General features: G+C 41.3%; 1 protein-coding gene across 1 annotated transcript in view; it reads left to right on the plus strand.

Annotated features, from left to right (window-relative positions):
* The window catches only part of LOC309555641 (uncharacterized protein), a 124,707-nt gene that overhangs the window by 58,137 nt on the left and 41,729 nt on the right, over positions 1-24,841 (plus strand). Inside the window, exons 8-10 of the mRNA XM_082257677.1 lie at positions 7,113-7,231; positions 7,504-7,596; positions 8,745-8,942. Of these exons, the coding sequence (XP_082113803.1) occupies positions 7,113-7,231; positions 7,504-7,596; positions 8,745-8,942 (410 nt within the window). The remainder of the gene's footprint in view (positions 1-7,112; positions 7,232-7,503; positions 7,597-8,744; positions 8,943-24,841) is intronic.

Genomic DNA, 24,841 nt, shown 5'->3' on the forward strand with positions numbered 1-24,841 from the left:
CTAAATGCATGTAAACGCATCTAAACACTAGGCATTTATAGTGCTTGAGCGTTTATTCATTTTAACGGCCAGAATAAAGTAGTATTTTGGCCAATGAAATGAATGCATGCCCTAAAGGTTGACGCCCCTAAATATGTCCAAACATGTTTGGCAAACACTGCTTTAGAAGTGTTTCTAAAGCTGCTTTTTAATTTCAGGAGGAAAGCGTTTAGAAGAGCCTAGTGTACCTGAGGCCTTAGAGAAGCCTCTCCTATATTTTCCTTACAACTGAACTTTTACTTTTTCCATCTGTTCATTCCCACGCAGGTATTACTTTTCTATCACTTGACCCTTCCTTTTAGATTGTAAGCTCTATTGAGCAGGGCCCTCTGATTTCTCTTGTATTGAATTGTATTGTACCTCAGAGCCAGATTAGGCCTAAGTAACCACTTCTGGACCAGAAGTATTTACCCCCTCAATGACCAGGCCATTTTTTGCGATACGGCACTGCGTTATTTTAACTGACAACTACGTGATCGTGTAAAACTGTACCCAAATAACATTGATGTCCTTTTTTTCCTACACATAGAGCTTTCTTTTGCGCTATAAACACAAAAAAGAGTGACAACGTGGAAAAAAAAAACAATATTTTTTACAATACGCTATAAAGTGCTTTGCGAAAGTATGTGGCCCCCTTAAACTTTTCGAACTTTTGCCACATTTCAGGCTTCAAACATAAAGATATAAAACTGTAATTTTTTGTGAAGAATCAACAACAAATGGGACACAATAATGAAGTGAAACTAAATTTATTGGATATTTCAAACTTTTTTAACAAATAAAAAACTGAAAAATTGTCGTGCAAAACTATTCAGCCCCCTTAAGTTAATACTTTGTAGTGCCACTTTTTGCTGCGATTACAGCTGTAAGTCACTTGGGGTATGTCTCTATCAGTTTTGCACATCGAGAGACTGAAATTTTTGCCCATTCCTCCTTGCAAAACAGCTCGAGCTCAGTGAGGTTGGATGGAGAGCGTTTGTGAACAGCAGTTTTCAGTACTTTCCACAGATTCTCGATTGGATTCAGGTCTGGACTTTGACTTGGCCATTCTAACACCTGGATATGTTTATTTGTGAACCATTCCATTGTAGATTTTGCTTTATGTTTTGGATCATTGTCTTGTTTTAAGACAAATCTCCTTCTCAGTCTCAGGTCTTTTGCAGACTCCATCAGGTTTTCTTCCAGAATGGTCCTGTATTTGGCTCCATCCATCTTCCCATCAATTTTAACCATCTTCTCTGTCCCTGCTGAAGAAATGCAGGCCCAAACCATGATGCTGCCACCACCATGTTTGACAGTGGGGATGCTGTGTTCAGTGTGATGAGCTGTGTTGCTTTTACGCCAAATATAACGTTTTGCATTGTTGCCAAAAAGTTTGATTTTGGTTTCATCTGACCAGAGCACCTTCTTCCACATGTTTGGTGTGTCTCCCAGGTGGCTTGTGGCAAACTTTAAACGACACTTTTTCTGGATATCTTTAAGAAATGGCTTTCTTCTTGCCACTCTTCCATAAAGGCCAGATTTGTGCAGTATACGACTGATTGTTGTCCTATGGACAGAGTCTCCCACCTCAGCTGTAGATCTCTGCAGTTCATCCAGAGTGATCATGGGCCTCTTCGCTGCATCTCTGCTCAGTCTTCTCCTTGTATGAGCTGAAAGTTTAGAGGGACGGCCAGGTCTTCATAGATTTGCAGTGGTCTGATACTCCTTCCATTTCAATATTATCACTTGCACAGTGCTCCTTGGGATGTTTAAAGCTTGGGAAATCTTTTTGTATCCAGATGCGGCTTTAAACTTCTCCACAACAGTATCTCGGACCTGCCTGGTGTGTTCCTTGTTCTTCATGATGCTCTCTGCGCTTTAAACGGACCTCTGAGACTATCACAGTGCAGGTGCATTTATACGGAGACTTGATTACACACAGGTGGATTCTATTTATCATCATTAGTCATTTAGGTCAACATTGGATCATTCAGAGATCCTCACTGCACTTCTGGAGAGAGTTTGCTGCACTGAAAGTAAAGGGGCTGAATAATTTTGCACGCCCAATTTTTCAGTTTTTTATTTGTTAACAACGTTTGAAATATCCAATAAATTTCGTTCCACTTCATGATGGTGTCCCACTTGTTGTTGATTCTTCACAAAAAATTACAGTTTTATATCTTTATGTTTGAAGCCTGAATTGTGGCAAAAGGTCGCAAAGTTCAAGGGGGCCGAATACTTTCGCAAGGCACTGTATAACATTCCCAATAAAAACAATTTAAAAATCTCATTTTTTTTCATCCTTTTAGGCCAATTTATGTTCTGCTACAGATTTTTGGTTAAAAAAATCCCAATAAGTGTATATTGATTGGATTGTGCAAAAGTTATCGCGTCTACAACTAGGGAAAAGATGTATGTCATTTTTATTTATTTATTTACTAGTAATGGCGGCGATCAGCGATTTTTAGTGGGACTGCGACATTGCGGCGGACAGATCGGACACCTAACTGACATTTTGTGACACTTTTGGGGGGACCAGTGACATTACTACAGTAATCAGTGCTAAAAATATGCACAGTTACTGTACTAATGACACTGGCAGGGAAGGGGGTTAACACCACCGGCAATCAAAGGGTTAAATGTGTCCCTAGGGGGGCTTTCTAACTGTGGGGGGGTGGGCTTTCTGCATGAACACAGAGACCTGTGCTCCTAAATAAGAGGAACAGAGGATCCCTGTGTTCATAACTGACAGAACAGCAATCTACCGTGTTTACAATGCCAGACAGCCGTTCTCTCTCCATGGGGAGTGATTGCGGGCGCCCGGCGGCCATCGCGACTGCTGGACCCACTGATCGGCTTCCCCTTTAGCGAATGGGCTTGTGCTCTCCAACTCGCGGTCCCACGAAGCAACGTCATTTTGCGGGACAGAGCCGACCTGCCGCAGTAAAACTGTGGCGGGCGGCCGTTAAGTGATTAAAGAGGCCTCGCACTCACAGCCTAATTTACCTGACTTATAACCCCAGTTTTGAGGGACAGGAGACGATGCTGTGCTCACTAAGCATTAGGAGGGCTGCCTCACTTAAGTGGGTCTCACAGCGGCTGAACAGCTGATTTGCAGCGTGACTTTATTTTAGAGGTGACAGGGACACCCTAACGCGGCTGTGTGTAGGCAGCATTAAGAGTAGGCTTGCCACTTTTTCTTCAAGTCAACCCGAACACTTAGCGGGACACAGCAAATTGTTTTTAGCATAGATTGTAGGATTGTAACAGACCTGGGGCACCTTTGGGCACCCCAAAGAGAATAGTAATGCCGAGTGCAAAGTCCCCCCTCACCCTACTGTAAGGCCTTGTTCTGAGCCACATTCCTGCCTGAATATTGTGTCTGGGTTATAGGTGGACTGAAACCCGGACACAAGATTTAAAACCTGGACTGTCCAGGGAAATCGTGGACAGGTGGCAACCCTAGTTAAGATCCCTGTCACACTCACCTCTCATGTAGCCTAAGACTGGCAATACATGTTCAATTTTCCTGAACAATTTTCTTTTAGATTTACCTTAACCACTTAAGGCCCAGCCCTATTTCGGACACTTTTTGTTTACAAATTTTTTTAGCAAAGAGTCTGGAGAATAAAATGTCGGTCATTGCAATATTTTTTGTCACGCGGTATTTGCGCAGCGGTCTTTAAAACGCCATTTTTTTTTGGAAAAATTACAAAAAATCACATTTCACTGCATTTAAAAAATACTAAACAGTAAAGTTAGCCCATTTTTTTTGTGTATTGTGAAATATGATGTCACGCCGAGTAAATATACCCAACATGTTACGGTTTAAAATTGCGCACACCCGTGGAATGGCGACAAACTACGGTCAATAGAAATCTCAATAGGCGACGCTTTAAAATTTTTTAACGGTTACCAGTTTAGAGTTAGAGTGTAGCTCTTTTTTTAAAATTATTGCTCACACTCTGGCGATCGCGGCGATACCTCACATGTGTGGTTTGAACAGTGATTTCATTCGCGGCTCGACTTCCATATACATTTTCTTTTGTGCGGTGACGGGGGTGGCTAAATTTTTTATCTTTTCCTATTTATTTATTTATTTTTAACTTTATTACAGGTTTTTTAAAAAAAATAAAAAAATCTGATCACTTTTATTGCTGTCACAAGCAATGTAAACATCCCTTGTGACACCAATATGCAGTGACAGGTACTCTTTATGTAGGGATCGAGGGTCTAAAAGACCCTAGACCCCTCCACTACACTTTCATGTATGCAAAACGCAGAAAACTGCATTTTGGATACAGTCATTTTTTTAAATTTGACGCCTTTTGCAGCACAGTAACCCGGAAGTGACGTCATGGACGCCGCCTCCGGGTTACGTCATCGGAGACCCGATCGAAGCCGCTTCTGGCTTAGATTGGGACTCCATCCAGCTAGCAGACACGCCAGCTGGGTGCTCGGGTCTCCCGGTGGGACGGGAGACCCGGGCAAAGTCACAGAAGGCGGCGGGAGGGGGGGGTGTCCCCTCCTGCTCACCCGGGTAACGATTGAGCGGCTCTCAAGCCGCATCGGTCGTTACAGACGGAAAGCCGACCGTCGGCTCTAAACCACAGTACCGGGATGGTGCCTCTAGCTAGAGGCATCACCCCGGTATAACACCGCAAATTTTGCCGACGTACCCCTACGTCACTTTGCGGTAAGTGGTTAAACTATGTAGTGCAAGGGCCTGCCAAATTGATACAATTGAAAGTTGTTTTCGTTTTTACTTCGTATTATATGGTTTTTGGTAAATCTAAAGGAAAATTGTACAAGAGAATTGAACATGTACGGCCAGCCTAAGACTTCTGGAGCTCTGCCCACCAGCCAATGAGGAGTGACACATGTCACTCCTTCCATCCACTGCATGGGGACCTCAATCTGGGAAGGCCTGCTGCGCAGCCGACGGACAGACAGACAGATGGTAAGTAAATGTATTTTTTTTATTTAGGCTCCTATTACATGCAATTTATACAGATAGTTTTTATCACTTTAATTATTTTCCCTTTATGGGCGTTAGTGGGGCCTCATGTCTAATGCTGTCCATACACTAGCCGAAAGATCGTTCTAAAATCTGTCATTTGGTCCAATTCTTCATTTTTCGTCCAGTTAATGGGCACAAATAGAAAATCGTTTTTTAACTTTCCAGAGCTGAAAAAATCGAAGGAACAATTTTGAAAATCCGCCGACCGAACGATAAATGAGCGATAAATTGAAAGGTCAATGTGTATCTTGGCCGACCTCTTTGCCCTAGGTATATGTATCCAACTGAACGAAAAACAAATTCATTTATGTCCATTGAATGATTTATCGTTCGAAATTCGGTCATTACATGATGGCACGATCGTCTGCTCTCACGGACGATTTTTCGAAAATGAGTTTGCCCGATATTTCGGCTAGTGTATGGCCAGCTTAAGTTTTGCCCAAGGCCATACAAAGCCTACAGCCACCTCTGTTGTACCACCTGCTTTCATTTTATAACACGCTGCGCAAACTGCTGGCGCTATATAAATCCTGTATAATAATTATGAATTAAGTCTATTGTGACAAAAATAACAAGAAGAAAAAATGACCGTCTCATTTTATTAAAGCGTTCTGTTATAACAGTCTAATGGAATACACAGGACCTGTGATCACAGCTTATTGAGACTAATGGGCTGTGTAAAGCGTGGCCCCCATGAAGTGACTCTCTGTAGACGGTAGATGTAGATGCTGAGCTCCATACAAATGACATCCCAGGGGCTGCTATGCTACAATTTGCCCACAAGGGGGCAGCAGACGACCAGCGATGGAATGTAATCCCATCCTAATTAATAAAACAGATCACACAAACGCAGTTCCACGTCTCAGAGCAGCAAGGTCAATGTATGATTTATGGCAATGCGTGAGATTTCAGATTATTTTTGGATCATGCCAAGCTAAGGGAGTCAAGGTAGGTGCATGGGAGAAGCTGGGGGGGGGGGGGGTGGAATAGGGGCAAGGGGGGTGAATTCTTTTGCTGCTTGTGGATGATGATTTCATGCAAGTGTCTGAATGATTTCCCAATCCTAATGTGATCCGATGTTGCACGTTCTTGCAGTTACTGTGTGATGGATGCAGAGAGGAGGAGCGCAGGTTTACACAGTGGAGAAGACATGAGCTGTCAGATGCCATTGCTGGGTTAATTCTAGTGCCAGTCTATAGCATGCATTTGTGTTGCTTCTAGGATGTCTTACAACTCTCTGCTTTTTCGATGCAATGCATAGGATACCTTATAACCCTTGCTCACTGGATGCAATGCTTAAGAAAAAAAGATAACCCCCTGCTTTTTGGAATACAGTGCTTAGGATACTTTATAACCCCCTCTTATTTGGATGGGATGCTATCCCCCCTGCTCACTGGATGCAATGCTTAGGACACCTTTACCCCCCTGGTCATTGGATGCAATGCTTAAGATACCTTTACCCTTAGGATACCTTTACCCTTAGGATACCTTTACCCCCCTGGTCATTGGATGCAGTGCTTAGGATACATTTACCCCCTGATCATTGGATGCAGTGCTTAGGATACCTTTTACCCCCCTCTGTTCATTGGATGCAGTGCTTAGGACACCTTACAACCCCCTTTTTTCTTTGGATGGAATGCTTTGGGTTCCTGCAAGTGTCCTTCAATTTTAACAGACTTCTGTAGCTCTTGAAGCCCACAAGGTGACCCATGACTTCAGCTTTTGTTTTGGTGATCAAACAAGATTGGTTGAGTGTTCAAGGAGACCACTTTGAATTATAAGGGACATATTCATGATAAACCTACACTTGACCTTGAACATTCTACTTTATCTTGTGACAAGGGGAAGAAGCATTTCTGCATCTCTCATTGCAGTAGTCAACTCTAGATGCATGGAGGACTGAACAGTGTCAAGGTGAATCAGACCAAAGGACCAAGTGTAGCAATTACAGGATAATGTCTTGAATGGAGATTTAAATCTGGATCTGTATCCCCCCCACCTAATGCATAGTAAGTACCCTGTGTGTAAGCTTTGGTTTTTGGTTGCTGATAGTCTTCTTTCCTTACTGCAGTATGCAAGGTGAAAGCATTATCCTTGGTGATTTAGCTGTGCCGTTTGTAGTTTTATGTGTCACTGTTGACAGGATAAACTTGCCAGGTCTGGAGGAAGCTCAGTTTGTTATGGGTGCACGTGAATGGCCTGGCTGACTTTGTGTGGCGTGCATGTGTACTCTGTATACAGAAGTTAAAGATCACAAATGGGAGGAGTGCAGAGGAAGGGACAGTCAGTAGAGAACATCATCATCATCCTCACCCTAAGGGAAAAGAAGGGGTTATTTTTTGTTCTCTCCGCCCTTAAACAGGCTGATCTCTGAGAGCCAAACCCACCTGCTATGGTGTGCGTGAGATGGAGCTGGTGGGACCCTATAAAAGCCCGCAAGAAGAAGCCTGGTGGCTGACACTGACTCACTGGCATCCAGAAGAAGGACTTGACCAGCAGGAGCAGCAGAGAGCCTCTGATCATGGCACACGCTTGGGGATATGGTCCTGACAATGGTGAGTGATGGCAACAGGTGCCCCCCCCCCCCCCTTTCCATGCCACCCACTTGGAAGCTCTTCTGAAATGGTCTTGGTTTGTTAACTGATGTCACTGTCACTTATTTAAATATGCATAAACTAAAGAACTACTCTGTTATGATATATGGTCCTGGAGCATTGGTGATTCCTGGAGAGATCACTTGGGGCTCTATTTTTGAATGTTGTACCTTCAGTATGGGACAAAAATGATAGTAGTATCAGTTTCTCAGTCAGCCTCCTTGCCAGAAATTGAGTGCCCTGTTTTATTCATTACGCTGGATTGCCTTTTCATTAACTTGTAGAGTCCCCCTCTGGACTGCAGCGGCAGCAATAAGAAATTAAACTAATTGCATCTGGAAATCTTTCAATATAAAGATCAGTTTATGTGACACTTAGACTGGTAATTTGTCCTACTACAAATCACAAGACATTGGACAGAATTTCTCATTACTTCCCTATATTAGAGTAATAAGTGGAAAATATTATTCTTTCACGTAGAGTGTTTTTCCGTGTTTTCTAAATATATAAATCACTATTAAAATAAAGAAAGAAACAAATTACAATGTTTCATCATGTTTGACCTTGACATCTCATAAGAAGCATAATTACACATTATTTTATAAATAAAAATATTTATTAAAAAGATCAGCATTATTCTGACCAATTTTGGAACATTAATTGGTATTAACACGTTTAATATTAAACTGGAACAAGGCTTACCCATTAAGGATTTGTGTTCCCATGCAGCAATGTCCTTTGAATGAGTTAATAATAGTGTGGACTTTCTGGTGTAAACTTTTGCAAATACCATATTAACTAAAAAGGTACTGATTAAACTTTGAATCCTATTGCAACATGCTAGCGTTTTCATTAAATTTTGACCTTGAGAAACCTTGTCAGCTTTTATAGTACATTCCCATGCTGATAGACAGAGGACTATTTCTACGTATATTGTATAAAATAAATCTATATAAAGTATTATGATACAAATATGAGTTTATATTATAAATCTGCTGTTACGTGCCTTGTTTGGTTTGTACACTAAGAAAGAATGACGGGTTAGAAGATCTAAACATGAAATAACACCATCGTAATTTACTTTTTCTTCTTCTTTTTTTTGGTCGTAGGACCCGACACTTGGCATCAATCATTCCCTATCGCTCAGGGTGAAACCCAGTCCCCCATTAACATTGTCACAAGTGAAGCCAAATATGATCATTCACTTCATCCTTTGAGCATTAAGTATGATCCATCAACTGCCAAACTCATCATAAATAATGGCCATGCCTTCAACGTGGAGTTTGAGGATTCCGACGACAGATCAGGTCAGTTATATTAGCAGGCAATGGGAATATTATGGATTATTGACCTTTCTTGAGATTGTAATGGTCAGGAAATTGTAATGATGGTAGTGCTGACGTTCTGCATATGATATTTAGGTGTTTAGGATGTACTAAATCTACACAAATAAAGATCATTATTTACTGCTAAGCTCCAGGTAGATTTGAAAAAGAACATTTCACCCAGTTATGAACTTTTACATAAAACTAGCGTAATTATCATAATTTATATCAGTCTTCTGCAATCCACTGCACTGCAGCACTCAGAATAGGAGAAGGGACAGCACTCTGGACCAGTCAGAGCTCTATAGATTTACATATACTGTTTTAACATACTGACTGGAGAAAAGAACAGAGTGATGACCTTATTAGTGTGCCGTCTCCACTTCATTGTCCACTCACAGCCCATTGCTGACCATTCTGAGTTTAAAGAGACCCTGCCACATGATTAAAAACTCTCAAGCAAGCACATACCTGTAAAAAAGATACAGAACACTTACCTTTACTTTGGTAAAGATGTGACAGGGTGTTCTTTTTTTTTTTTTTAATCAGGTAAAGACTTTATTTAAGCCTCGTATACATGCACCGATTGTTGGCCGACCGATCGGCCGTCTTTTGTCCAGTGTTGTTGTGTTGGTTGAAATGTGCTCTAGACTGCACACAAATTTTATCGGCCAACAAAAACCGACTTCAGAAGTGATGTCATGTTCTGGTTTACTTTTCGTGTGTTTTTTCTTCTCTGAGCATGCCCAGTCTTGCTCATCACATTTTTGTGTGCCAAAATCTGTACTGACTGAAGAACAATCGGCCATTCTGTTGACGGCCAACAAAAATTTTATATCATGCACACCAGATTTTGTTCGGCCGAAAATCGCAGTCGGTTGTCGGAAGCGTCATACTAACAAGCCGACAATCGGCCGATCGGATGTTGGCCGAAAATTCACGGCCAACGATCAGTGTGTCTGTACGAGGCTTTAGAAAAAATTTGTACAGGTTCAACGTGGACTATCAACATGGACAGGTTACGTAGAACACATCTCATGAGTATAAAGAAAGACAGGATATCTTTAATTGTAGTAAATAACAGTGCAGTCACCATCTTGCCTATGCTGTGATGCAGGGATGCATGAATTGCAAGACCGTCTATAAATTTCAGCAGTGTAGTAAACTGTTTGCTTGTGGGGGGTTCAGCTTTAAAGCCAAACTCCAGGCAACTGAAGAGGGAATAACTGAAAGTTAATTACTCATTTTGGTTTAGGAAAACAAAAAAAAAAAAGAAGATTTACGTACCCAATCCTTTACTTATTCTTGCAGCTAGACTGGTCCCAGCATCTTCTTCTCCCCCATGCTCCAGTGGTCTAGGGTCCCAACGTCATCAAGACCAAAGCAGGGTCTAAAGTCCTGCACAGGATTTGATGACTCTGAGCCCCTGTTCACATTGAGCCAATATGACATGTCAAATCACATGCCAAATCGGAGCCTATTGCTGACTCCGACTTTGCAGCACTGCACCGATTTCCAAAAGTAGTTCCTGCATTACTTTCGGCAACTTTGGGGGCGGTTTTAATAGACATCTGTGCATGAACCCGCACTGATGTCTGTCAAATCACCCCCGAACTCGCACTGAAATCAGGTTTTGAAGTCTCAAACCTGCCCTCAGTGTGAACAAGGGCTGAAGGACAGTCTACCACCATAATGTGGGGAAGCAGAATCTGCCCCTGCAGTGGGGCATTGATGACCTGATGTTCTGTACCCTGTGGTAAGCAATTAGATGTCTACTGAAAGCTATTCTCTGATAGGCTGCTGTGAACTACTATATACTGTTCATTAAACTATTGTTATACACCCCTAGCAGGCTCGCATGATAAGGCAGTGAAAAATACATTGCAAATAGCATTAACCTATAGCAGCAAATCAGATTTCACTGATCTTACTATATCAAATTAAAAGGAATGGTTTCTAATACCATCAGTTAGAGGCACATGACTTACAGTTATTGCCCCTTGCACTACCTTAAAGGGTCAGTCCATACAAATCTGATAATTTGATTATTAGTAGACACTAGAGAGCTGAATGGTCCACTGTAATTACACATCTCTCAGGGATTCCTGCCAGTATAATCTGTGATCCCATTTACTTTGACACTGTCCTGTCTTGAATGCATGGTGTGTAGGTGTTCCTGAGTAATATGAGAGGGTCTTCTTGCCATCCCTGTTGTCAAATTATGTTTTGGTTTTATGCTGGAAAGTTTGCAGCTTGGTTAGTGAGACTCCCCATGTGGCAAAAGAAGGAACTAGACTTTGAGGTGGAGCAGGTAAAGCTGGGAAATACTACCACAGCAATTGAAGTGGCTGTAAAACTCAGACATCAATCATGAACAAAGCATATCCCTCCATATGGTGGACTTGTCTTTGTCCAAAGCACTGAGTGTCATTTCTGTCTGCTGCCTGGTTCCTCTGCAATTTGCCCAAGTCACTTCTGACAAGATTCCCTGACACCAAGAAGTAAAAAGATGACAGAGGTGAGACCTCCAGCACACAGTCTGTGATTGACAGCCTCAGCATTGTTCCTGTGTGCTGTGTGAAGAAGGGTGTATCCCTTTCCTTCCAATCAGCTTTCTGAGCTCTCCTCACTGAGTTCTGCAGAGTGTAAAGCTGGGTGCACTCTATGAGAAAATCAGGCGAACGATCGTCCACTTTCCTCGTTGTTTCACGGCAAATCAGAACCCAGGGAGGAAATAACGTACGAAAATTCTGAAACGACAAAGGCTTTTTTTTTGTGGTTTATGGTGACTGATCATGCGCAGTCTTTCATATCTGATTTTTAAAAACCATATAAAAACAGTACACATTAAATGAAAATTGTTTGCTCTGTTCATGTACGGGAAAAAATTGGGAGTTTGTAGCTTCGTAAATTTTCATTTGCAAAGTCTGAATCGATTGTAAAAAAAGGTGCATAATACACACTATATAAAAATTGAATGATGGTGCCCAGTACAGAATTTTTCTTCCGATTTTCTTATAGTGTGTACCCAACTTAAGTTCAGCTCTACGCCCCCTACTTTCTGAAAACTCAGATAAGCTGTATAAAATCTGGACTTTGAGTCCATGTAGAGAAGAGAACGTTGCAGATAAACAGGTACAACATATGTAGGAGGATTTGTTTCCTCTCTGCATAACACCTGGGGCTAGTCACTTTACTGTGTATATAAGGGGTTACAAACACTTTAAGTAAAGAAAATACCACTCAGGGATTTGACTCTTTAGTGTCTAGCAAGCAGTGATATGTACAGTGGACTATGATGTGTTAAAGAGCCCGAGAACTTGCTGTATATGCAGAACTTTAGCTACAAAAAAAGAAAAAGAAAAAAACAGTCAGGGTCTGTGTTGTATCATCCATGTGAGTTAGCATGGGCTATGCAGAAAGGTGTGAATGATTCTTGCTCTGCACCTTCTTTACCTGTCAAGTCTGGATTGTAAAGTTACAGGTGCACACCTTTTCAAGGTTACTGCTGGCTTATCTGTTATAGATATGGTGTGTACACAAAAGTCATTCAAATCTGTAGCCTGCTACTGTAATATTACCTGCAGTTTACACTACCTGTAGGGAAGCAAAATCTAAACACCGCAAATGACTTTCCATACCGCCCTGCGCAATGCAAGTTCTAGCAGAGATAAAGGGTAACTGTCAAACTTATTGCAAGGGGCTGTTTTGGGGTTTAACTGATGTTTTAATGAATACATGGCCTTATTTACTGTGTATCTAGTACCCACGGAATTTATAGGCTGAACAATGATTAAGCTAGCTGCTCATAAAACGGTTGATTTACTAAAGGCAAATAGACTATGCACTTTGCAAAAACAGTCGCTCCAGAGCTTAGTAATGAGCAGAAGCTCTGCTTCCATCATCTAATCACGTGCAAGCAAAAATGCTGTTTTCTTTAATTATCCCTTCATGTGATTGGGTATTCTTTGCAAAGTAAAGCTTTACCTCATTTACTAAGCTCTGGAGCAACTGCACTTTGCAAAGTGCACAGTCTATTTGTGTTTAGTAAATCAACCACAAAGTGTATTTGGACAGGAACTTCATTTGTGGATGGATACTGTCCGACTGAATCACTTATTGGCAATGGAGGCCTGAGCTAGTACTAATAAGATGTATTGGGCCAGTGGCGCTTTAAGGAGATACTTCACCATTTAGAGATGGTCCAGAGTAGAACCCACAGTCAATAACAGCTGCTCCTGGGTATAGATACCTGCCACATTTTTTTAAACCTGATGTATAGGGAAGTCTTCCTGTGCCAAACTCCTTCACGGCTCTGGGATGTTATGTTACTGAAGGACGAAACTAGTAAAGAAAGCTGATGTTGGAAGGTAGAAAATGGTGTGTCACAATTAGGAATGAGTTTGGGTTTGGTCCAAGCCATGTAGGAAGCTGTCAGTGCTGGGCCAATCAGATGCAGGTGGGGATTCCTCACACCCTCAGCTGACCCATGGCCATATTAAGTCAACGGCACTGATCTAATATGGCCACATAGCCATATTAGGTCAGTGATATTGACCTAATGTGGCCATATTAGGTCAATGATGTCTCGAGGATCCACACACTTTTATGTACGTGTGGGGTGGGGAATCCCCTACTCACAAATGATAGGCCCTGAACTGACAACTTTCTTCCAGGTTCATGCAGGCGTAGGTTCAGATCAAGTAAAAGCTCATGCCTAGTTGCAATAAACCATGTCCTTTTACCATGCACACCAATCAGTGCATGGTACACGTTCTTTAGCCCATCCAAATCTGTCCCTAGTATTAAAGAGTTAGTTAGTTGTGTTTGCCCTCTAGGTCAAAGCTTCCTATTCCATCCCATTCGTCTATCTGTCAGAGATCTTTGTATCAGTGTTGCTTGGGTCTGCCACCCTTTACACCCCTAATAAAATATATAATGGGAGAATGAGACCCCCACAACGTATGTGCACTTTTGTTTCAAGTTTCCCGAGTAATATAGCAATGTATGATCATAGTAATTCCGTGAGCATGCAGCCAGAGTCAATAGACAAAAGTGTTTAAACCCTTGTCAGGTTTTTATTGGTATTTGTGTTCCCCCAAAGAGATTCCTACTCCCAGCTTGAATACAAGGTTATGGGAAATTTTACATTTTATGGTTGTCACCAGAACAGGAATTGAGGGGAAACCTGTTCTAGTAGAAACTGCTTAAAAGGGAAGTTCCCTCACTTAAGGAGGTATAATATCCTCCCACGTTTAGTGCGCTTGCAATATATCCATAACCGATATTAAAGTGCTTATAAATGATAACACTTCAAATAATGTTGTGCAAACAACCAGGTAAGTGCAACCATTCAAACATATGCAACAACCAGCAAATATAAAATAATCCAAATAAATTAACAAAAATGATATATGCACTATGCACCATGCGTATGAAAAAAATATATAAATTAAACTTGAGTCCAAAATTCCGATGTTATTATTCCAAAAGAGAACAAAGACAAAATAGGAAGATGTGATAGAAGTGTTCATATAGGGTCACCACAGGGCTCAGGGGGGGGTTTGTCAGAAGGTTCACCAGACTTGATGGATCCCCTCTAACCTTACGGTAGTTTGTCTGATAAAGAAGCAAGATGGAAGATAAAACCAACCAATTTTTTTTGAATAAAGTATATATTCCCAAACGGACTTCACTATGAGACTCCTTATCTTCACTGACCACGGAGAGCATCAAAGGGGACCCCATAACCAGAAGCAGTGCGAAGACTAGCTGCATCTCAGTTCTGGAGGGAGAGGTTCCATCTTAATATTAAGCCTGAATGATCCCCCTACTGTAAGGCTAGAGGGGATCCATCAAGTCCGGTGAGCCTTCTGACAAACCCCCCTTTGAGCACTGTGGTGACCCTATATGAACACTTCTATCACAGCTTCCTATTTTGTCTTTGTTCTCTTTTGGAATAATAACATTGGGAATTTTGGACTCAAGTTTAATTTATATATTTTTTTCATACGCATGGTGCATATATCACTTTGATTTATTGTGGACAATATTTTTGTTAATTTATTTGGATTATTTTATATTTGCTGGTTGTTGCATATGTTTGTATGGTTGCACTTACCTGGTTGTTTGCACAACATTATTTGAAGTGTTATCATTTATAAGCACTTTAATATCGGTTATGGATATATTGCAAACGTGGGAGGATATTATACCTCCTTCTTCTTTTTACATGCACATACCCGTCTTTTGATGGGCAGGAGTTTATTGCAGCTGCACTTTATATATATCATATATATCATATAATTTATATTTTTATTATACAGTATTACTTCACTTTTTAATAGTTTTTATATACATTCCTTTTATTTATTTAACATTTTACTTGGTGTACACATTTATGATATTTATTTTTAGTCAATCATTGGCGCAGGTGTATCCCCTCTCTTTTTTATTCCTCACTTAAGGCTTCATTCACACTTAGAGATTCTGAAATGTGCAATAAAGCGCACAGAAAACGTTTGTTTTGCTGTGCGTTTTTGAAATGTGCTGCAAACGTGCATCACACTTGCAGTGCCATTAATTGTTAATGGTACTCCAAGCGCAGGTAGCAGGCACGCGTATGTCACACGTTTTTATCACACAGCAACCATGCTACAACTTCGACACAATGTGCAGTGCAAAACCCCCCGCGCTGCATTCCAAAAAAGATTTTAAAGCTTGTTTGGTGTGTTTTTCACGCGAAGGACGGCCCATTCGACTGATAAAAAACACGAGCAGGAATGCGAGTTCCTGCTATACTCAGGTGTGAACCCAGACTTCCTCTCACTTCCTGTGACCCACAACAAAAATGACAGGTGCCGCTCAAGGCTTCACCAGGTCCTAATGCATGACAAACCGCTAGGACTGACGAAAAGAGAGAGCTCGTCCCAGCTCAAAACATCCAGTAGGGAAAGGAAATCATAAAAGTCTCACATCAAAGCAAAACCCTGTGAGGAGGTATGTGACAGCCTCAGTCCGGACTCCAACCAGGCAATGCCTCCCAAGGCATTTCACTCCGCCCCCGGAGCTTAATCACTTCCTGTTGTGTCTTCATGACAGGAAGTTTGTGGGTAATCTCCCCAATGGGATACTTTCCAAAAAAATAAAAACGGCAGCAGTTTTAGCATACCCTACTCTACTGTGTCTACTTTATTAAAAAATATTTTGGCTTGATATACTAAAAGCCTGTAGAATTACTTTTATGGAATGTTGTATTTGTATACATTTGTGATACAGCAAATTGTATGTGTCTGTATGTGTGGTGTGTCTGAATAGTAAAACGTATACTGTAATGGGTATCATTGTTCAGCAGAAGGACGTGACAGGTAGGGCTTTTTCTGGCTGCATTGTCATTGTTGATATATTGGCTAAGGGTGAAGTTACTAGTTTATGTAGTCATTGTTACTATATAGTTACCTCTGTCAGCTTGGTAGATCAGAGTCATGGACTCTTTGAAGGAATACTTTGGAAAGATGTGTGAATAACAACTCAGGTATCATTTTAATTGTCTATAGTACATTAGGTTTAACTTGAAGATCGCGTCTTTTATCACCCCAGTTCACTACATAACATTAGAACTATTACAGCCTTAAGTTATCTATGGCTATTAGAAAATAGTTCTGCAATACTTTTGCATTGCTATTTTTACAGTTTGAGATTAAATTCAGTTTGTGGGATGCAAGAGATGCAAGAGATGGAAGGAAATTAACAGTTGGCCTTGCCAGTGGGCAGAATGTCTGTCTCTAGGCTTATAGCTGATAGAGTTTTGTTCCCAGGGGTACACATAGTAAATACTTTGCTGCAGGTTATATCATTGATTGCCAGGGCATAACTAAACTTCCCTGGACTCTGGAGGAAAATATAGGGGCAATGCCTATCTCAAGATAGTACTCTTAAGCACTAGAAAACTTTAATATTATGTGTGAAAGTGCTAGATCTAATAGACGTTCAATTTACAGGGTGGCAGTAGGCCAGAGCCTTTGTACACCTACTTTGGGCTGCAATAGCTGAGCTGGACTCCCCAGCATACAAATTAAATTGTACTGTTCCTGGAAAGCTCAGCCTGCTTCCTATGATGAATTCTTTCATTGGCAAGATGTCACCTCCACTGCTAAGGATTTGTGATGCAGGGCCAGAGCTCAGGGCCATGGACCTAGCAGCAGCTTCTACCTGTACTGCTTCAATTGGCACATTACTATTGTAACCTATATAACACTAGAGTACATGTTTATTGAGAATATATTAAATAGCAACAGCAAAATAAACTTGGAAAACAGCTAAAATGTGCCACAAAATATGCTGAAATCATATGTTCATTCCTAAAAATCTACTCATGTCCATAACCAATGGTCCCCAAACCCCATGGGCCAGAAGCAGTCTTCTGCTTGCCTTTACCTAGCCCTTGGGACACTAATTCTCCCACTGACCCCAACAATGGGGCGCTATTCTTCCTATTGACACCAAGCATTGGGCAATATTTCTCTCACTGACACCAAGTATGGGGCACTATATTCCTCCTACTGACACCAAGGGTTTTATTTACTAAAGCTAGAGAGGGCAAAATTTGTTACAATTCTGAACCCAATTAGCTTCCAGGTTTTATTGCTGAAGCTTAATTAAACAAGCTAAGGTTAGAAGCGAATTGATTTCTCGGCAGAATTGTGACTAATTTTGCCTTCTCTAGCTTTAGTAAATAAACCCCCAAGTGTGGGGCATTACTGTCACTAGTGATGGGTCACTATTCCTCCCACTGTCACCAACTATAGGGTACTATTATATAGTGAGAGAAAAAGGGTGCGCAAATCAATAAACAGAAGCAGCACTAGAAAAAGTATTGAATAGAATGAAAAAAAGGTAATGCGCTTCAGAGATAATAATTGTGTATAAATATTCAAATCATGTCCCGTGCTAATAGACAAATTCAATAACCAAAATAAAATCTGGTGAATGTCTTTAAACGGTGAACAAAATCCAAATGTAAATATAGTGATGTCTTGGAAAATAATTGACTATATAGTCAAAGTCCATAATCAAAACATGTGCAGATCAATGAATGAACATGTGCCAATCGGTGATCTGATGGTGATGAATCCACAACTGGGATGGTGACTTGAATCAAGGTGAATCACAACAACATAGTGAATGGTCTCTTACCATATACCCAACATAAAGTGACCTCCAAATAACACGTGATAGTATAGTGGTAGGTGACACCCCAGTGGTAAAAATGGACTCTTACCGAAAATAAAGGAGGTGAAGACTTCAAGCAAATATAAGTGAGGGATCCCGTGTCAGCAAAACTGAGGAGTAGGGCGCTCTCCGTTCGGATCTTCCTGATCACATCCACCCACAGCATACAGGTTGGGAACTTGGTACAACTCAAGGTGCAATGGCCCAAAAGTAATTCCCATAAGAAAAGGGGCTAATAGTGCATTACCTTTAAAACCAATATTTAATAAAAGCAAATACACTTACAGCAATCCAAGTATGCAGATGCGACAATAGCTGAAGAATGTCACGACCGCCAGCAGAACGGTTCCGTGACCACGTGACAGCGCGAGCCAGCTCCTTCTGACACGTTTCCACACAGGGGTCGTCTACTGGGACTGGAGTACTATTCCTCCCACTTAAACCAACTATAGGGCACTATTTCTCCTACTGACACCAACAATCGGACACTATTTCTCCTACTGACACCAATAGGACACTATTTCTCCTACTGACACCAACAATCGGACACTATTTCTCCTACTGACACCAATAGGACACTATTTCTCCTACTGACACCAATAGGACACTATTTCTCCTACTGACACCAATAGGACACTATTTCTCCTACTGTCACCAACAATAGGACACTATTTCTCCTACTGACACCAATAGGACACTATTTCTCCTACTGTCACCAACAATAGGACACTATTTCTCCTACTGACACCAATAGGACACTATTTCTCCTACTGTCACCAACAATAGGACACTATTTCTCCCACTGACAACAACAATGGGGCACTAATCCTCCTACTGTCACCAGCAATGGGGCACTATACCTCCTTTTATCACCAACAATGGGACAATATTCCTCTCACTATCACCAACAATGGAGCACTGTTCCTCCTATTGACACCAACGAAGGAACACTACTCCATCCACTGACACCAATTATGGGGCAATATTTCTTCCACTGACTTCAATAATGGGACATTATTGCTTCTTCCAGGGACCACAGGGTAATTCTTTTTTTTTAACCACACTTATCGACAACCCTGCAGCACTTTCTATTCCCACTCGGTACAGTCTGGCTCCGCTATCGTTTGAAGGACAGCGAACAGGCACTTTGTTTAGAAAGTTTGATATAGCAGTGATCATTGCAATTACTATTGGGGATTGCGTTTGATTGCCTTTCTTGCTTTAAGAAATTTTGGCAGATAATGTTTTACTTTTCATATATCTTAACATAAAAATAACAGAACTTTTACTTCCTATCCCAATCCAATTGACTCTTATTATCCATCAGTAATAAGGAACTTCCGCACCCAAATCATTGAGCTCTCCCCTTTTGGGGACTAAATATTGTCTGTCATTGCATGATGCTACTGGCTGGTACTTAAGTTGCGATTTGTACTGACAGATTAAAAAAACAATGTAGTTAGACTGGTAAATGTGTATCTCAGAACATTGAAGCTTTACACATCGGTGATAGACAAAACTGTAATTATAATACAAGCGGTGTATTTCTCGCTGATCGCGCTTGGTATGTGAAGCTTTTGTAATGCAGCTTTTATAACAGCTTGCTAGTTCCCCAGATAGATACACAGCTCATAGTGGATGCAGTAAAGCGAGCAGTAAATTATTGTGCTAATTGATTTCCCTACAGTGGAGGGGCATTTAAACCCGGGCAAGTGTAAAAAAAAAAAGTGAGCGTGTAGCAAACCCCCCTGTGTCAGATCACAGCGACCCCACACAAGCTTCTGGATGGTGAGGTATGGTGCTGTAATAAAACCAACCATCATTAGTGTTTCATTGCAGTTAGTTATGTACGCTGTGCAGAGTACGCTTCTGCTGAGAGGTTTAATAAAAACATGTCAAAGGTAGAGAGTTTGTCATGAGTGATTTTGCCTATGTTGGTTAACCACTTTACCACCGGAGGATTTTGCTGTCTTACGTCCAGGTCACTTTTTGCGATTCGGCGCTGTGCGACTTTAACTGACAATTGCGCGGTCGTGCGACACCACACCCAAACGAAATTTACGTCCTTCTTTTCCCACAAACAGAGCTTTCTTTTGGTGGTATTTGATCACCTGTGCGATTTTTACTTTTTGCGCAATGAACAAAAAAAGAGCGTAAATTTTGAAAAAAATAACAGTATTTTTCACATTTTTTTATATGAAATTCCCCCCCAAAAAAATGTAAAAAATCAACATTTTTTAAATTTTTGGCCAATTTTCTGCTACCTATGTTTGGTAAAAAAAATCACAAAAAGCGTATTTTGATTGGTTTGCGCAAAAGTTATTTCGTTTACTAACTAAGGGAAAGATTTCTGTCATTTTTGGTGTTTTTTTTTTTTAACGAGTAATGGCGGCGATCTGCGATTTTTTTGCGGGACTGCGACATTGCGGCGGACAGATCGGACCCTTGACTGACATTTTTGACACTTTTGGGGGTACCAGTGACATTACTACAGTAATCAGTGCTATACATATGCACTGTTACTGTAAAAATGACACTGGCAGGGAAGGGGTTAATTTTATTGGAGAGGGAGGGGTTAATGTATGTCTGGTGCTTACTAACGTGTGTGGGGGGAGGTGACTAAGTGACACAGGGACAGATCGCATGTTCAGCTATGCTGAATCCTGTAATCTGTCCCTGCCTGTCACTTAGGAGATCCGCCCGCTTTGTTTACACAAGCGGGCGGATCTCCAGACTCGATTCCCCGACGATCGGGAAGAGCGGCGGTGATCACCGCCGCTCCTCCCCTGGCCCAACTCCCGCGGTGACTGAAAACAGCGGGAGCGAGCCTCCGGCGGCGCGCGCGCGCCACCCACGAGGGGAGGAGTCGGGAACGAGCCACTGTGCTGCAGTAGAGGCACAGTGAGCAGGGGTAAAGTGGTTAATGAGCTATCTTGCCAATGTAAAGTTTATTTTGTTTGAAACGTTCATTTTATGGGCCCGTATAGATGGACGTTGTTTGTCAAACGCTGTCTTTCGCATTCAAATGCAAATTGTAGCCAAACGCTGCAGTTGAGCTCATTTCAAAGGCATTTCAATAGGACCTGCTGCATCCAAAGAAGCGCAACGCAAAGCAGGTCTAATGCCTCGTACACACGTTCAGATAATCGTACGAAAATAATCGCTTTCGACTTGATCGCACGATAATCTGATCGTTAGTACACAGCTTTCGACAGCCGATCACTACAGTTCGTCCAAAAAAATCCGAAGGGACAAACACGAAAACTTCTGTCTTACGATAGCCTAGCGAATGACAGTCGTTTAATCAGTACAGTGTGCGTCTGCTAAAAATCGATCGACAAAGACAGCGCATGATCAGAAACACTAAAATAGCATGGAAAAAGGCTGGCTGCCTTTGTTTTTGTTTTGCACCATCTGATACGTAGCAACGCAACCAGGAAGCTTTTCCCGAATCATATGAAAAAAATCCTACGTTTATATTGTTGAATTCGATATTAGTATCATGCAAAAAAATGCGAACGATAAATCGTCCGATTATCTGAACGTGTGTACGAGGCATAAAGCTGGATACACACTATACAACTTTTGTTGTTAGATTTTCTTTAGATTTACCTGCAACTATGTAGTGCAGGGGCATGCCTGATTGCATACAAGTTAAAAGAGTTTAGATTTGACCTCATATTATATGGTTTTGGTAAATATAAAGGAAAAAATCTAAAGACAATTGTATAGTGTGTGGCCCATACGGCTGGCCATACATGTTCAATTTTCTTGTACAATTTTCTGTTAGATTTTTTTTTTCACAAACCACGTAATATGAGGTCAAAGCTAAACGACAATTTCACTTGTATCCAATTAGGTAGGCCTTTGTACTACATAGTTGAACGGACTCCCCCATCCACTCAAGCCAGGTGCTATTGTAGAATACATTGATCGAATGAAAATGACCCAACATCCCGTAAAACAAAAGTTGATCATTAGATTGATCTATCTAGTCAATACCTCTATGGGCAGCTTTACTGATTTGAGAGGTCTTGGTGGGTGCTAATGGTTCATATCATTCAGGGAACAATGGGATCAGGTGTTCTCTAAGGGCCTGTGTTGATGGGCACTGGACTTCGATGGCATCAGTTTGACATGAATTTAATATCATTCATAATTCATTGAAAGGTTAATTTGCCTGTAACACGAGCATCCGAGCTGCTACCTACTATATGATTCTTCGCCAGCATCAGGAACATGGCACTCAGCCTAGGAAGTCTCTGCAAAACTCCACACTCAGTCAATGCAAAAAAGGAAAGACTGGCACCATGAAAATCAGCCAAAACATTAATTATTCTTTATCAATACAGGTGAAAAACAGCCATAAAAATCGAATGCGTTTTGGCCATGATTGAGGCCTGACGGCCGAAAGCGTTGGCTTTTTATGGCTTTTTTTCACCTGTATTGATAAAGAATAATGTTTTAGCCAATTTTCATGGTGCCAGCCTTTGCCTTATTTTTTTCTTATTCCCATATACTTGTATTAGATTGCAGTGAACTAGATTGATGTGAACCAAATACCCTGTTGGCACAGGTCCTAAAACAAGTGTATCTGCTGGCACAACATGTGCGAGACTAAATATCAGACAGTGAAGTTCGTAAGTTTGTATGGAAGACAACCTTCACTGCAGGTGTTATGTGTGACTTAAAGGGAAACCAGAGCAGAGAGAATAGTGAGGCTGTTATTTCTGATTAATTCTTCTTAAAATGCTAGTTCTTAGGTTGTCCCGCTGATTCTGGGCCTTTCTGAGGCCCTGTCCTGGAATGAGTATGCAGATCTGGAGTTCTGACTTTTGTTCTGGGTCAAGGACTTATGCCTCGTACACACGCATCGATTATTGGCCGGGAATTTTCGGCCAACGTCCGATCGGCCGATTTTCGGATTGTTAGTATGATGCTTTCGACAACCGACTCCGACTTTTCGGCCGAAAAAAATCTGGTGTGCAGGCTATAAAATTTTTGTTGGCCGTCAACACAACGGCCGATTTTCCGTCAGTCAGTACAGATTTCGGCAGACAAAAATCTGATGAGCAAGACTGGGCATGCTCAGAGAAGAAAAAACACACGGAAAGTAAACCAGCACATGACATCACTTCTGAAGTAGATTTTTGTTGGCCAAGAAAATTTGTGTGCAGTCTAGGCACATTCCAACCAACAAAACACCACTCTGGACAAAAGTCAGACGATTGGTCGGCCGATAATCGTTACGTGTGTACGAGGCATTAGAAAGCTCCTGAGCTGGAGTGGGGGACCAGCAACTGCAACTCCCGTGTTTATATACAGGTCCCCTTCGATAGCTGGCAAGCAGGGGAGGACTGGGCCAGGGGGCAGGGGGGCAATCACCCCCTGGGCCGTTCTGATGCCCTGTAAAAAGGCTGCACTGCTTCTGCCACAGACATGCCTAAAGGATTCTTGGTGAAGAAAAGTAAAAAGTCCCCACTGCTGACTTACTGAGTGCGGGATGAAGACAAGGACAGAGTGCAGGCCTCCCCCCCCCCCCCCCCCCAGGGGTATATACGTTCTGAATTCTGTATGCATATTTGTTGGATACCTAAAAAACTACAAATTCTTATCTATCACTTATATCACTTGTTTTCCTGTAAGATTTATTTCACATTGAAGCAGCTTCTTCAATAAATCAAAGCAATACTCATCTCTCTCTGTTTGCATTTCCCAGGTTAGCTAATTTGTCATGAGAAATATATTACATGATGGATTATGATGAGCGTTGTGGATATTGTGGCCAAACTATGTGAAAACTGTAAATGAGTAGCTAGGCTGTGATGACTGCCAGGGGCGGGTGCTTTTTAGTGAATTACCCTGGTTATATTGATAAGATATCAAAGAAAGGGGCATGTATTCAATTCATTTAGCTGAAATGTAATTGAAAATGAATCTCCTTTATAAAGCTCTTAAATATCGAGCTTGGTCTGTGTAAGATGCCATTTTTTTAAATTAGTTTGTATGCAACTGAATTATTTATTGCATGCACATTTCGAATAATGAATATGAAAATCAAATGCAATAAAGAGAAAAGGATGACATTCATGCAGGTATCAAGAAGAATGATAATATGCAGTTGTGTATTCCTTTTATATAATGCTATCACTAACATAGATATTGGTGTCTTGTTCTGTGTCATTGACCAGTCAGCGGGATGGGTAAGGAGGTGACACCACTATATATATTCCTTCTGTCTCAGCTAAAAGGCTGTCAGCCTCCTGATAGAGGTGTATTGAATACTAGAAAGCTTGCACATTTTACATTTCAACTACTGTATATCTAGTTTGCATTGAGCTATACAATTTCTGTAATGATAGAGTTAAAAAGATGCACTGAACTTATATGAGTTAGTATAAATACTTTAGCTGTGTTTTGACACATTTTAATCAAGAAGCCACATAGATAAATGATTTAATTGCATTGCAGTGCCAGTTATCTCAGGGCAAAGCTGCATTATAAATGCCTTCACACAGCGCCCCCTACAGTCTCATTATCATTTTACCCTGCACAGCCTAAGTAGCCTCCTAATACAGCACCTCCTTGGCAATTCTTTGGGTTGTAGAATCCAATGGTGGGGGGTCATAGTTTAGTTATTTAGGTACTTC

Source organism: Pelophylax lessonae, assembly GCF_965119305.1.
Source record: "Pelophylax lessonae genome assembly, chromosome: 5".
Lineage (NCBI taxonomy): Eukaryota > Metazoa > Chordata > Amphibia > Anura > Ranidae > Pelophylax > Pelophylax lessonae.